The following is a 15076-nucleotide window of genomic DNA, read 5'->3' on the forward strand; positions in this document are numbered from 1 at the left end:
AAAACCTGAACAGGCAGAGGGTTAGACAGAAGTGTTTCGTCCTGAAAGGCTAAGAGACTTGCAACAACAAGATAAGACAATAAAAGGTATATATGTGGATGCATACTCTGAAAAGGAGGCAGAGAACATTTTGGAAGGTTATTAACTGAAAGATGGAATCCTCAGACGGAAACGGAGACCATAACAGGTTAGTGCAGAGGAGAAATGAGTCGGTACACCAGTTGTGTTGCTGGTAGCATACAGACAGGAGGTGTTACGGATAGCACATGAACTACCTATAGGAAGTCACCTCAGGGTACGAAAATCTCCGACTAAGGCACAAAAACATTTTTATTGGCCTGAAACGCACAGGGATATGGTTAACTTTTGCCGAACTTGTCATACATGTCAAATGATGGGTAAGCCACAGGTGGTAATAAAACCAGCATCTGTGTTGCTAATTCCCGCATTTGAAGAGCCTTTCGTGGGAACCAGTACTTGTTAACCATAATGGATGTGTCTACCAGATTTCTGGAGGCAATTCCATTGCAGAGTATCAAGGCAAAAAAGGTGGCAGAGGGCTTATGCCCGAAACGTCGATTCTCCTGCTCCCTGGATGCTGCCTGACCTGCTGCGCTGTTCCAGCAACACATTTTCAGCTTTCTTCACACCGTATGGGTTACCCAGAGAGATTCAGTTGGACCAAAGGTCACATGAGGTCTATGAAATAATGTTGCCCATTTAATCAATTCCCACTATCTTCAAAGCTTTTGTTTTTTTTAACTTTGTGTGCTCTGGTGTATACCTGTAGAAAGCATTACTGTATACAAGTATAACTGAGCATGCTTTAGTCTTGCAGATTTTGAATTTTGTGTCAGCTACTGACATTTGACAGACTATAACATAATGTCATGTCCCTTCCAGAGCATTCCTCATCTGCTTAACCTACTTCTATCTGTTTTGGCTTCATGCTTTGTCCAAATATTAATTTTTTTTCGCTTTCCTTTTCTCAAGCATGCCTTTCATATAGAGATAGAGGTAAGATAAGTTTAACTTAGATTCCTTAAAGTTTTTAGAATTTAGATTATCTGTAGTATTGAAGGGAGATTTTTCTTTTGACTGTAACATTGCTGCATGAAGCAAGTCATTTTCAGTGTGAAATATTGAACCTGGTCATTTTTAACAAAATTTATAAACATAGTTGACTAAAACAGTTGTATCGTACTTTGACTGAAATAGTTACATTGCATTTCTATTAAAAGAAAACTTGTAATCTTGCTATTTTGACCTCAACTGCAATGAAATGCTACAAATTCTCAATTTAACCTAACCTTTTAAATTTCAGTTGAATCGTAATAGATCCACTATTCTTTGGTGCATAGTTTTGACAATCTTTATGTTGCCAATAGTTTTATGCTACCGAATAATTTAATTTATAGAAGGATAGATAAATTTTGGGCAGTGTCTTTTTTAATACACATTCTGAAGCATGATATGAATGTTTTGCTTGGTTCTTCAATTATAAGTATATTTTTGTCATGTGTAGTTTCTTTTTGTCATTTTTTCCCCATTTCTACATTGAATATGATTTCATTAATTGTATGAAGCTGAAGGTGACTATCGTTTTAAATGCTTTATTTCAATTAATTAAGGTTTGAGGTTTAGTGGATATGTTTCCATTTAGCCTGCTCATTAATGTATTGTTTTTAACAATTGTACTTGAATTGGCAAACCATTCCTTCTGTTTCGGTTTGGCCCACTGCTGACGTAAGAACCAAAAGCTTGTTCTTTGCACTTCTGTGAACAAATACTGGGATGTGCATTAAAATTTCACAGTGCATTCATCTCCCTTTACTGCAATAAAGCTTTCTTCATTGTCATTCCCAACAATGTACCCAAAGTAATGGTCATGTGTGGGAATTCCTGGTATGAATTTTATTTTCTCACTTCATGGTGAACAAACAGTATGCCAAATTGAAAATTGATTTTGAAAACATGAAAATATACTATAATGAGACAATAACATGACACCTAGTGACATTACTGTTTCATGTTTGGACAGTACTGATCAAGTAATATCCAATTCATGAATGTAAATAAGCTCTCTTTGGATAGTAATCTGAAGGAACGCTCGAACAGTGAAGTGAATAGCTTAACTTGAAATAATTTTAACATGATTGCAGTCTTTTTTATGATAGGTTTGGTGCAATTTTCACTTTCTTTGGGTCTTTAATTTTTGAAAAAAATTGAAGGATGTACATAGTTTACATACCATTCAAACCTCCAGTCGTTTTAACATTGTTACTGCAGGAAAAAAGGTCTAGAGATTTTGCAGAGTTATTCAGGGAATGACTTCTGATTGTTAATTTTTGCCTTTCTTTAATCTTCCTCCAGTCATTAATGCTGTCATGTACAGGTTCTAAAGCTGTATTTAAATCTTTCTTTGTAGGATCCAGGGCCAACACCACCTTCTCCTATGCTTGGTCTAAAACCATTGCAGTTACTAGAACTTAAGGCCAGAGGGCGCTTTGGTTGTGTATGGAAAGCTCAACTACTGAATGAATATGTGGCAGTTAAAATATTCCCAATTCAGGTAAAAAGCCTCCCTTGCAATAACTGAGAAGTGTGTAGCCTTTCTAATAAAAATATTTATCCTTGTTTGTGAATTATGACAATTTGTTCAATAATAGTTTACAATGCTGTACCGTTTCTGTTTCTCTAGGACAAACAGTCCTGGCAAAATGAATATGAAATATACAGTCAACCTGGAATGAACCATGAAAATCTTTTGCACTTCATTGGTGCAGAGAAAAGAGGCACAAACATAGATGTGGAGTTGTGGTTGGTAACTACCTTCCATGAAAAGGTAGAGTATTGTGGTTTTCGAGAGATTTTGGCTTTTTTAGTGTTGATGCCTAAATTTCTGTCAATTGTCAAAAACGATCAGATTAACCACCAAGTAAATGATTGTAATCCTTCTCATGCTACAAAGATGCTCACTGGGCATTCGATGGTTCTAAAACTGATCATAAGCTCATTGGAGGTTGTTGCTGTGTGATCAAGTATCCTCCTTAATTTTGCATTTCAACAGATAATTGCTGGTGCCTTCAGTTTTTTCAGTAGAAAACCCCTATCTTTACGAGTCAGAAGAAGAAAACCCAAGATGAGTAAAGATTTAATTCCTTTTTGTTGTGAAAGGAATTACATTTCAGATTTGACTAATTGGGGTGTAATTAAAAACACAGCACAGAGGTTCATCCCAAAGTAAAAAAAAATATCCGGTGGGGGTGGGGTGGAGTGGATTAAACAGCCATGGCTGACAAAGCAAGTCAGGAAATGTACCAAAGAAAAAAAGAGATCCTATAAAGTGGCCAAGAGCACTGGGAAATCAAAAGATTGGGAAGACTACAAAAACAAACAGAGGATAACAAAGAGAGAAATAAGGAAGGAGAGAATCAAATATGAAGGTAAGCTAGCCAGTAATATTAGAAATGATAGTAAAAGTTTCTTTCAATACATAAGAAACAAACAAGAGGCAAAAGTAGAAATTGGGCCACTCCAAATTGATGCAGGAAGGCTAGTGCTGGGAGATAAGGAAATAGCTGAAGTACTTTGTGTTAGTCTTCACAGTGGAAGACATGAGTAATATCCCAACAATTTAAGGAGAGTCGGGGGCAGAGTTGAGTATGGTAGACATTACAAAAGAGAAAGTGCTAGAAAAGCTAAAAGGTCTAAAAATCAATAAATGTCCTGGCCCCGATGGGCTACATCTGAGAGTTCTGAGGGAGGTGTCTGCGGAGGCATTGGTTATGATCTTTTTAAAAACCACTAGAGTCAGGGAAAGTCCCAGATTATTGGAAAATTGATTTTGTAACCCCCTTATTCAAGAAAGGATCAAGAGAAAAAGTGGAAAATTATAGGCCAGTTAGCCTAACCTCTGTTGTAGGTAAAATTCTTGAATCCATCATTAAGGATGAGATTGCTAAATTTTTGGAAATGCAGGGTCGGATTAGAACAAGTCAGCATGGATTTAGTAAGGGGGAGGTCATGCCTGACAAACCTGTTAGAATTCTTTGAAGAGGTAACAGGTAGGTTAGACCAGGGATACCCAGTGGATGTTATCTATCTCGACTTCCAGAAGGCTTTTGATAAGGTGCTTCACAGGCGACTGCTGATTAAGGTGAGGGCCCATGGTGTTCGAGGTGAGCTACTGGCATGGATTGAGGATTGGCTGTCTGACAGAAGGCAGACAGTTAGGATAAAAGGTTCTTTTTCAGAATGGCACATGGGCGACAAGTGGTGTCCTGCAACGTTCGGTGTTGGGGTCGCAGCTGTTCACTTTAATGATCTGGATGAAGGGACTGAAGGCATTCTGGGGAAGTTTACCGATGTTACAAAGTTAGACAGGCAGGTAGTACTGACGAGGTGGAGAGGCTGTAGAAAGGTTTAGGCAGTTTAGAACAGTGATCCAGGAACTGGCTGATAAAATTCAGCGTGAGCAAATGTGAAGTCTTGCACTTTGGGAAAATGAATACAGGCATGGACTATTTCCTAAATGGTGAGAAATTTCATATAGCCAAAGTACAAAGGGATCTGGGAAAGTTGGATTCTCTAAAGGTTGACTTGCAGGTTGAGTCCGTGATTACAAAAGCAAATGTAATGTTGTCATTTATCTCAAGAGGGTTGGAATATAAAATCAGCGATTTGCTTTTGAGACTTTATAAAGCTCTAGTTAGGCCTCATTTGGAATACTGTATCCAGTTTAGGCTCCCGAGGGTTAGATAGGGTGGACAGTGAGAGCGGTTTTGCTTAGATGGTAAAGGCTAACATGAGGGGCATAGCTTTAAATTGAGGGTTGATAGATTTAGGACAGACATCAGGGATAGTTTCTTTATCCAGAGTAGTAAGGACGTGGAATGGCCTGCCTGCAACAGTAGTAGACTCGCTGACTTTAAAGGCATTTAAGTGGGCATTGTACATCCATATGGATGATAATGGAATGTTGTAGGTTAGATGGGCATCAGACTAGTTTTGCTGGTTGGCGCAACATGGCGGGCCGAAGAGCTTGTACTGCGCTCTCTCGTTTTATGTTCTTACCCTCATATTTAATCTTCTCCCTCTTTTATTTCTTTTTTCGTTGTCCTCAGTTAGTCTTTGTAACTTCCCACTGCCCTTCGCTGCATTCTTTTGCTCTCTTTTGCTTTTATGCTATTCCTTACTCTCCTTGTGAGCTATGGTTGCTTCATCTTCCCTTTAGTATGCTTCTTTTCCCTTGGGATGAATTTTTGCTGTATCTCCCGAATTACTCCCAGAATCATCATCTATTTGCTTTCCTGTTCGGCTCCTCTCCCAGTCAGTTCTGGTTAGCTCCTCCGTCATGACTCTGTAATTGCCTTTTATTTAACTATAATGCCGTTACATCTGATTCCACCTTCTCCCCCTCAAATTTTAGAATAATTTCTACCTCATTGCACAACACTAAATCTTGAATTGCTTGTTCCCTAGTGGGCTCCACCACAAGCTGCTGCAAAAGCCATCTTGTAGACATTTTTGCGATCCACTACCAATCTGATTTTTCCAGTCCACCTGCTTATTGAAATCCCAAGATTGAATGGCCCACAGGTTGATTCTGAGGACAAAAATAGTGTATGAGAATGAATTTGGAAGGAAGGTAAAAGCAGATTGTAAGAGCACCTGTATGTTTTTTTTCAAATTAAAACAAATGTAGACTCCTTAACAGTCTGAAACAGTAGAATTGATAATGGAAAATAAGGCAGTGGTAGTGCAGTTAAACAACAACTTTGGTTCTGTCTTCAGAGAGAATAAAAAAAAAGCCTTTCCCAGAAGTGTAACGGAAGTAGGGTGCTTTTGGGAAGGAGTAACTGAATGAAATTACTGTGTTTAAAAATTGGTAATAGATTGGGAAGAAGTTGATGTACAAAGGCACTTGTCTGTCTAAACTGGTCATTGAAAGTAAGCATGCCGGTACACCTTGCAAATGGTATGTTGGCATTCATTGCAAGAGAATTTGAGTTCAGTTGTAGAAGGCCTTGTTAAGACCACATCTGGAAAATTGTGTGGAAGTTGCCATAGAAGGAGTATAGCGAAGATTCATCAGGCTGATTCCTGTGAAGACTGATTTGTCGTAGGAGGAGAGATTGGGTTGACTGGGCCTGTATATCTCCAGGAGTTTTTTTTAAAAAGTAGATAACATTTCTAGAAGTTAAAGGTGTCAAGGGGTATGGGGAGAACACAGAAGTATGGCTTTGAGATAGATTTTCAGCCTTCATCATGATGAATGGCAGAGCAGATCCAATGAGTCACATGGTCTCCTGTTTTTTTTCTACAGTAAAAATAGAATTTTTTTTGTTTCAGATTTCCAGTATACATCTTTCTGTTTTCTTGCTATTTTCTACATTCTTTCCACAGTAAAATATTGCGAACGCTAACTTGCCTGCACCAACATTTCTGTACATATTTTATGAAACCTTTTCAATGTGTAGGTTACACTCAGGTGGTTGACTAAACGTTTATTAACAGTGCATATTTTTTGAGAAGCATTTCAGAAGCCTTATTTTTACTCAGAAAACTTGTTCAGTTTTACAAACAATTTGTACATGGATTACCACTTATCCCCAAACTGAAAGCTGTACCTAAGGCATTTGCAGTTTGTATAGTTTTGTTCTATTTTGACCTGCCTGCCTCTAGTGTTGGTCAGTTATTACAATGGATCACAATATTATTGTGTTCGGGAGCAGAATCATTTATAGCTTTGAAGTTTGTATTTCTTTATTGCAGATTAAGAAGTGGGGGAGGGGGAGATGTAGTTTTAGTTTCATTTTTGAGTTCTGTGATTTGGGTAGACTGGAAATTTATTTGAATAAGGCTTTTAGAGAGGGGAAAAATGGTCTCTCAATAGCTCAATGCTTAGGAAATAAAGAGAAGAACAGTTGAGATCCTGCCGAGCAATAAGATGCCCTATGACCCAGAGATGCAGAGATTGAAACAGGTTTGTTTAGAAAAAATGAAATCTTATTCCAGAAAGTTATACAGTGGCCAAGCTTCTTTCAAAAAGAGAAGTGAGTTATATAGAGGAAAAAGGTTATATATACCAGGATCAGTGCAGTTTAGCAGTCTCAAAAATAGGGCAGAAGGAAAGTCCTGAATGGCTAAATGAACTAAGAGAGAAGCTCTAGAACAGAAAGCAGTATAATAGGAGGCGTTCCTGTTAAGAAATAATTGAGCTGTGTATGTTAGTTTAGTGGTCTCGGCAAAAGACACTAACTGAAGAAATACTATTAAGTGAATGCACAATATGCCAAAAAGAAAACCATTACAGACTTCCAACTTAACTTTAAAGAGTAAACTAGCTGACCTTCGCTGAAGTTTGAGTATATTTAATGTTGTTTGGGTGGGAGGTGGGGGTGGGGGGGGGGGGGGGGGGGGGGGGGGGGGGGAGAAATGGGTTGAGGTTTTATTTCTGATACTTTTAACAAGAGTATTTCAAATAGTCAAAGAATCATACACTATGGAAACAGACAGTTAGGTCCAAATCCTCTCTGCCGACCACATGTCCCAATCTGACCTAGTCGCATTTGCCAGCATTTGGCCCATATTCCTCTAAATCCTTCTTATCCATATACCCATCCAGATGCCTTTTAAATGTTGTAATTGTACTTGCCTCCACAACAGTTCTTTCATAGAAGAAAATAGTTGGTGTCGCTTTTCCTTTGTGTGTCATAAGATTTGATGTCATATGTCAATATCTTGCTAAAAATACTTGGTGGCTATTGTCAATATATTTAATGACTGACCACCATGGTAAACAAATTACAAAAATAACCTTATAACTAGGTTTCACTTTGGGATCTGACTTGTCCAATATTACCATTAGATGGAATCATCCCACAGTGGTGATGAAACATTGTGGAATTCTTATTTTTTCTGATATAGTTTTATATTATCTCAATTTTTCACCTTATGTTGTATTTAACTATAGACCTGGTTGGATAACTATAAAACTTCTTGGAGCATTTGAATTGATCTGGAGCTTAATCAAATGCATAACCAGCTTCAGATCAATTTTCATGAATGGGCATGATCAACCTGAAATGCTAACTCTATTTCTCTCTACAGATGTTGCTTGACTCCTGAGTATTTCCAGCATTTCTACTTCCTATTTCTTTCATGACTGAGGTTTTTCTCTTGCATACTCAAAAAAAAAAAGTAGAATTGATGACTTTTAATGATTAATATTATTTGACTTGTGTTGGCTTTGTAGTTTCCAGTGGTGCACTAAGGAGGTGCCAACTAGGGCAGTATATTTCTCTGCACAATATTAGAGAGTAGGTCAGGCATTTGCTGTAGTTTGCAAAGTAAAACTGGAGAAACTCAAGTTTGCTTTTCTGGTCTAAAGAATCATGTGGGTGGCACAGTGGTTAGCACTGCTGCCTCACAGCGCCTGAGACCCGGGTTCAATTCCCACCTCAGGCGACTGACTGTGTGGAGTTTGCACATTCTCCCCGTGTCTGCGTGGGTTTCCTCCGGGTGCTCCGGTTTCCTCTCACAATCCAAAGATGTGCAGGTCAGGTGAATTGACCATGTTAAATTGCCCGTAGTGTTGGGTAATGGGTAAATGTAGGGGTATGGGTGGGTTGCGCTTCGGCGGGTCGGTGTGGACTTTTTGGGCTGAAGGGCCTGTTTCCACACTGTAATGTAATCTAATCTAATTTTGTGTTATTGGAAACAAAAAGGTCTGATTTAAAAATGAACGTTAAGATAAAACGATATATTTCGGAAATAAATCTACGAGTAATCTAGATAAACATCTTGCCCATCACATATTAGATGTCTGAAAAAAAAATCAGGGAGCTAAGATCTCTGCCACTTGTATCTTTGGTAAACATAGATTTCATGTTTTTTCCTTTTAGGGTTCCTTGTCAGATTATCTTAAAGCCAACGTGGTTACTTGGAATGAATTATGTCATATTGCCGAGAGCATGGCAAGAGGCCTCGCTTATCTACATGAGGATAAGCCTGGTTTAAAAGATGGACACAAACCTGCTATTGCTCACAGGTATGTCTGGCTTATTGATGTCCTTAGGACCTGTTTCTGAGCTTAGATAATCATTAAATGTGGAATGTGGTTGAAAACCCATGAATGGATATTCAGATTGTTTGGTAGTCATGTTTCCTTTCGGGAGCTGCCATTGCTTTTGGTTCTATTGAATGTGTACTTGTCTCAGAGTCTTAAGATGCCCTCCAGACATGCTCCAAGACTTGGCAAAATGGGTTGGATGTTCTGGAGTTTGACTAATGTGGAGGCCTTTAAAGATGGATAGAAACCAATTTAGAATTCCTGCTGCAACAGTTTTCATTGGTGCAGTATAAGGGTGGAGCTAGTGAGCCTGTCCCCTGCACTCCAGACCTCATTGCTTACCCTTGCAATGGAACTAATGAATACTCCATTTCCTCCATTTTTATGGAGTTGGGTGTGTTTCTTGAGGGTTTGTGGTTCATGTTGTCTCTCTGGAGTTGTGAACCAAATTGTAGATTGAGAAACCTTCTACAAGATAAGTTTAAGTGGTCTTGCCAATATCTCCTATCCTTGCTACCCACTTGCCCATTTTGCACTCTTCACAGATCAATGAGATGCATAATAACAATGACATTCTTGAAAATGCTTGTGAGCATAACAATCATTCGGAAATCTGGAAAAATACTGTTGCTCTTACTTTATAAAAAGTAAATCAAACACTACTGTTTGTAGTTTCAACTACAGAATCTTCAGTTGACTTCCTACCTCTTAACCAAATGAACATAAAGATATTGAAAGAAAGAATTCAAAGAATAATTTATTTTAATTCAAGAAATGTGAGATTTCCCAGCTGGGCCAGCATTTGTTGTCCATCCATATCGCCCTTGAGAAACAGATGATGAGCTACCACCTTGAACTGCTGAATTCCATTTGATGTAGGTGTACCTGTGGTGCTGTTAGGGTCAGAAATCTAGATTTTGACCCAGGAACAGTGAAGAAACAGCAATATAGTTCCAAGTCAGGATGGCGAATGGCGTTGAGGGGAACTTGCAAGCATTGGTATTTCCGTATTTCAGTTGCCTTTATCCTCCTCAATGGTACTGGTTGTGGGTTTGGAAGGTGCAGCCTAAGATCTTGCAGTTGACACGTGCTATGTGTGTCAGAGTGAAGGGATTGAAAGTATGGATTTGGTACCAGACAAGTGAACTGCCTTGTATTTACTCCTCCTTGAGTATTGTTGGAGCTGCAGTTATCATGATAAGTGAGATTATTCCATCACCCTTTGGACTTGTGCCTTGTAGGTGGTGGTCAGGCTTTGGAGCATCAGGAGATAGGTTACATGTTGCAGGATTTTTAGCTTCTGACCTGTGCTTGTAGCCAAAGTATTTATACGGCAAGTCTGGTTCAATTTCTAGTCGATGTTAACCCCCACAAGAATGATTGATTTGGGGCAGTGCCATTGAGTGTTGGGGAGCGATGGTTGCTGCCTGGCATTTGGGTAGCCACTTGTCAGCCCATGCCTGGATATTGTTCAGATCTTGCTGCATTGATTGCTTCAGTATCTGAGAAGTTGCAAATGGTTTTGAATAGTAAGCAATGATCAGTGAACATATACACATGTCTTTATGATGGAAAGAAGGTGTTTTATAAAATAACCGAAGATAGTTGTGCCTAGACCTATCTACCTTAAAACCTCAATGGCTCAAGAACATCACCTTCTCCACAGCAATTTGCAATAGGCAATAGGTACTGGCTGAGTCAGAAATACCCATATCCCATGAATGATTTTTTTTTTGAAAATCAGCTTATCATGCATACTATTGTTTTTCCTAAAATGGCTATCATGCTTATATACACATTATGCATTTCAGAATTATGTCTTGTGTATAAAGTGTCCGCATATAAGATATTACGAAGCAAGTTTTACTACTTGAAGTAATATGTGCACTGGGTGCTGATGTGTTGCTTCTTATAGTTTATTTTGTAAGGACTAGTATTTCTGCCTTGTTTGAACAGGGATTTCAAAAGTAAAAACGTGTTGCTGAAGAACAATCTCACAGCTTGTATAGGAGACTTTGGTTTAGCTTTGCGATTTGAAGCTGGGAAGTCAGCAGGTGATACCCATGGCCAGGTATGAATTGTCAAAATACATTTTAATTGAGAATTTTTAAATGAAATTTGTTAAAACACATGACTGTTTGACCTTCCATATGTTTCAAAACTTTTTAATAAAGAATATAGTCACAAATGCCATGTTGAACTCTTTCTAAATTGGCACCTCTGTGTGTGCCTCAAGTGTGAAATGATTAAAAGCCACAGCATATTTGAGTTGCTTTTCTAAACCGACTGAGGAAGATTAGTGATGCAGAATAGGAATTTTATTCTCCAGATATCTCAGCAGGTTACTTGGTAGGATTCCATTCCTAAAACCTTCATAAACAAAAGTTTATTTTGCAAGGAAACTCTCAAATCTCAAAGTATATTACTTAGTATAGAAGTATAGAAATCTGTTAATTTTGGGTCTCCTTTCCCCCTCAACCACCCTAACAACATCAGAAAAATGAAGACTCTGTGATTCTTAATTTCAGTGGGGACTGCAATCTTAATGTAGAAGTGTAATATTGGGAGCAGCTTCTGAGTTCAACCAAGAAATTGCAGCCGTTAATATATTTTCCAACACCTTTTGGGATTCTAGCATTCACATATTTGATCGGAGCTAGACTAATTTTGCTGTCTCTTTGATATTATATGGTTGTATTTTCTCAGATTGCGCATAACTGTGCCAGTATATTTTGGAATCAACGGTGATGCAATGGTGCTTGTCAGTGACCTTGAAAGTTTTGATTAGATTAGATTACTTAGTGTGGAAACAGGCCCTTCGGCCCAACAAGTCCACACCGACCCTCAGAAGAGCAACCCACCCAGACCCATTCCCCTACATTTACCCCTGACTAATGTACCTAACACTATGGGCAATTTAGCATGGCCAGTTCACCTAACCTGCACATTTTTGGACTGTGGGAGGAAACCAGAGCACCCAGAGGAAACCCACGCAGACACGGGGGGAATGTGCAAACTCCACACAGACAGTCACCCGAGGCTGGAATTGAACCTGGGATCCTGGTGCTGTGAGGCTGCAGTGCTAACCACTGAGCCACCTTGCCGCCGCTGTTGCCCACAATAATCTAGCCATTTCTCTGAAATGGGCTTCTTTTCCCGATGGCAGCTTAAATTGGGTGCCAACTCAAATTTCAAAGCATCCAGCAACAGTGATGTTAGCAAGAGAGATAAAACAGCTAGGCACTTTGAAATAATTTCATAGGCAGAAAACTAAGTGGCAAAATCATGCTATCCTTCACTTATTGAAATTGTCCAATTGCAAAGTAAATGAGTGGATTTAGAAACAGAACTGTCGATGCACACTAACTTTTTTTAAAAAAAAAGAGGAAGTTTTTTATCATTATGAAAACTTGACATTCCACAAGTTTAGCTTTCGAGAGCCAGTGGTGTTATCAGTAAGTATGCCGTTTAAAAACCTCATTCAATTTGTGGTTTTTTTTTAAATGATTGTCACAAAAAATTATTTGTGTGCAAAAATGGAAGCTCTCATCAATTTAATGATTTCAACAGTTGACTCCAGAAAAGATTTAAAAGCATTATTTATTCCTGCACTTTATCTGCATTTGTGCAAGATGTGCAGATATACAAAATCTCTGCTTGTGCAAATTCCCAAAGTTGCTGTTGACTTTAGTGTATGATAACAGGGATCACTGACCGTTTCACCATCATTACTACCACAAGAACAGAGCCATGTTCTTTTTCATTCCTTTCCAGTCAGTTTTTCATGTTACCAAAAGTACCCAAAACATAAATGTAGTTTGATGCGACTTAGCATTACACATTATTGAGAATCTTCACTATTCAATTGTCTGCATTGAAGTACTTTTAGATTCAGGAAAGTTGTGTCAATGTTTTTATCTGATGGCAGTATATTCTCCAACCAGTGCTGCTTAAAAATAGATGTATATGTGATTGCTGTGTGAGAGAACATGATGTGAGCACAATGACTGCACAATTTGCATACATAATAATGACTGCCATTCCGACGTGATTGTATAGCTGTATACACTGGATCGAATAGAGACTTTTCTTTTAATATGGGCTTTTTAGAAATTTTTAAAGTATATTTTCCTCTTCATCCAAGGTTGGCACCAGAAGGTACATGGCTCCAGAAGTGTTGGAAGGTGCCATAAATTTCCAGCGTGATGCTTTCCTCAGGATAGACATGTACTCAATGGGTCTTGTGCTGTGGGAATTGGCATCACGGTGTACAGCTGCAGATGGTTAGTCGTTTTTTATTATAACCTTAATTATAAAAGTTAACCTAGTTGCTTCTGAGTTCAAATGTGCTGAAGAAGCTTAGCATAAAGCTTTATATTTTGCCGCCTCCTATGGAAGTTTTCCTCATTCTTCATACATACCTATTCAAAAAGATTTAAATACATTGAAGTCACTACAGAAGTGGTTTGTTTAGCCCAAATGGGCCCATATCAGTGTATATGCTTTTTTTTTCTTAAGTCAGAGCAGCAGACATCTATGTGAACTCCAGCAAAGTTTTCAACAAGGTTCTGCATATTAGACTGGTTAGTAAAGTTAGATCACATTGGATCCAGGGGGAACTGGCCAATTGAATACAAAATTAGTTTGAAGGTAGGACACAGATTGGTGATGGAGAATTGCTTTTCAGATTGGAAGCTTGTGACCATTGGTCTGATACACGGATTGATGGTGAGTCCACTGTTTCTCGTCACTCATATAAATGATTTGGATGCGAATATAGGAGGTATGATTATTAAGTTTACAGATGACATCAAAATAGGTGTGTAGTGGAAAGTAAAAAGATTATCTCGTACAACGGGACCTTGATCAAATGGGTTGAGAAGTGGCATATGGAGTTTAATTTAGATAAGTGCGAGATGTCATATTTTGGAAAGGCAAACTAGGGCAGGACTTACACACTTAATGGACGGCCCCGAGACGCTTTGCTGAACAGAGAGACTTAAGGGTGCAGGTGCATAGTTCCTTGAAAGTGGAGTGACAGGTAAACAGTGTAGTGAAGAAGCTTTTGGCACACTTGCCTTTGGTCAGAAAATTGAGTGTAGGAGTTGGAATGTCCTCGTGCAATTGGTACAGGACATTTGTGGTGCCACTCTTAGAATATTGTGTGCAATTCTGGTTGACATTCTATAAGAAGGACGTTGTTAAACTTGAGAGGGTGCTGAAAAGATTTGCAAAGATGTCACTGATTTTTTTTCCCTGTGGAGCATCAGAGGCTAAGGGCTGACCTTATAAAGGTTTATAAAATCATGAGGGGCATGGATCGGGTGAACACTGGCAGAAGCATCCAGTAAGTGTATTTGTTTATGAATTGTTTGAATCTCACAAGACCAGTTTTGGTCTTTGTTCTGCTCATCCCAACACCCCACACTTTCCTTTTTTTAAAAACTGGCAAAAACAGCTGACATTTTATCTTATTTTCTAACTTGGAATCTGAATTCTAATTAACCTCTGATCTAATCCTCCACAGTTCTGTCACCAAACAATTAAATCTTTATTTACTTGAAAACCTATTTCTGTTTTTAAAGTTACACAAGTTCACAAATTGCACAACTTTTCATAAGTTGGGGTAGTCCAAAACTAGAGGGTCTAGATTTAAGGTGGGAGGCGAAAGATCTAAAAAGGACCTGAGGAATAACTTTTCACGGTGGTACATGTGTGGAATGACTTACCAAAGGAACTGGTTGAGGCAGGTACAATAACAACATTTTAAAAGGCATCTGGATGGATATCTGAATAGGAATGGTTTAGAGGGATATGGGCCAAATGCTGGCAAATGAGACGAGGTCACATTGGGATGTCTGGTCGGTATGGATGAGGTAGACTGAAGGGTTTGTTTCTGTAATGGTAACTCTGACTCTTTAGTCACAGGAGAGGTCCCAAAGGAGTGGAGAATAGGCAGCGTCCTTCCTTTGTTTAAGAAGGGCGACGGGAATAATCTGG

General features: G+C 38.7%; 1 protein-coding gene across 4 annotated transcripts in view; it reads left to right on the forward strand.

The window, feature by feature from the left end:
* Positions 1–15076, forward strand: part of LOC122551736 (activin receptor type-2A) — a 161988-nt gene that overhangs the window by 139747 nt on the left and 7165 nt on the right. For 3 of the 4 annotated variants that reach the window (XM_043694118.1, XM_043694119.1, XM_043694117.1), the window contains 6 exons: positions 994–1017; positions 2429–2572; positions 2702–2845; positions 8910–9055; positions 11033–11147; positions 13221–13359. In XM_043694118.1, coding sequence (XP_043550053.1) covers positions 994–1017; positions 2429–2572; positions 2702–2845; positions 8910–9055; positions 11033–11147; positions 13221–13359 — 712 coding nt within the window. The remainder of the gene's footprint in view (positions 1–993; positions 1018–2428; positions 2573–2701; positions 2846–8909; positions 9056–11032; positions 11148–13220; positions 13360–15076) is intronic. The other variant, XM_043694116.1, reaches the window with a different exon arrangement.

This window comes from Chiloscyllium plagiosum, chromosome 7 (assembly GCF_004010195.1).
Source record: "Chiloscyllium plagiosum isolate BGI_BamShark_2017 chromosome 7, ASM401019v2, whole genome shotgun sequence".
In the NCBI taxonomy this organism is placed as follows: domain Eukaryota; kingdom Metazoa; phylum Chordata; class Chondrichthyes; order Orectolobiformes; family Hemiscylliidae; genus Chiloscyllium; species Chiloscyllium plagiosum.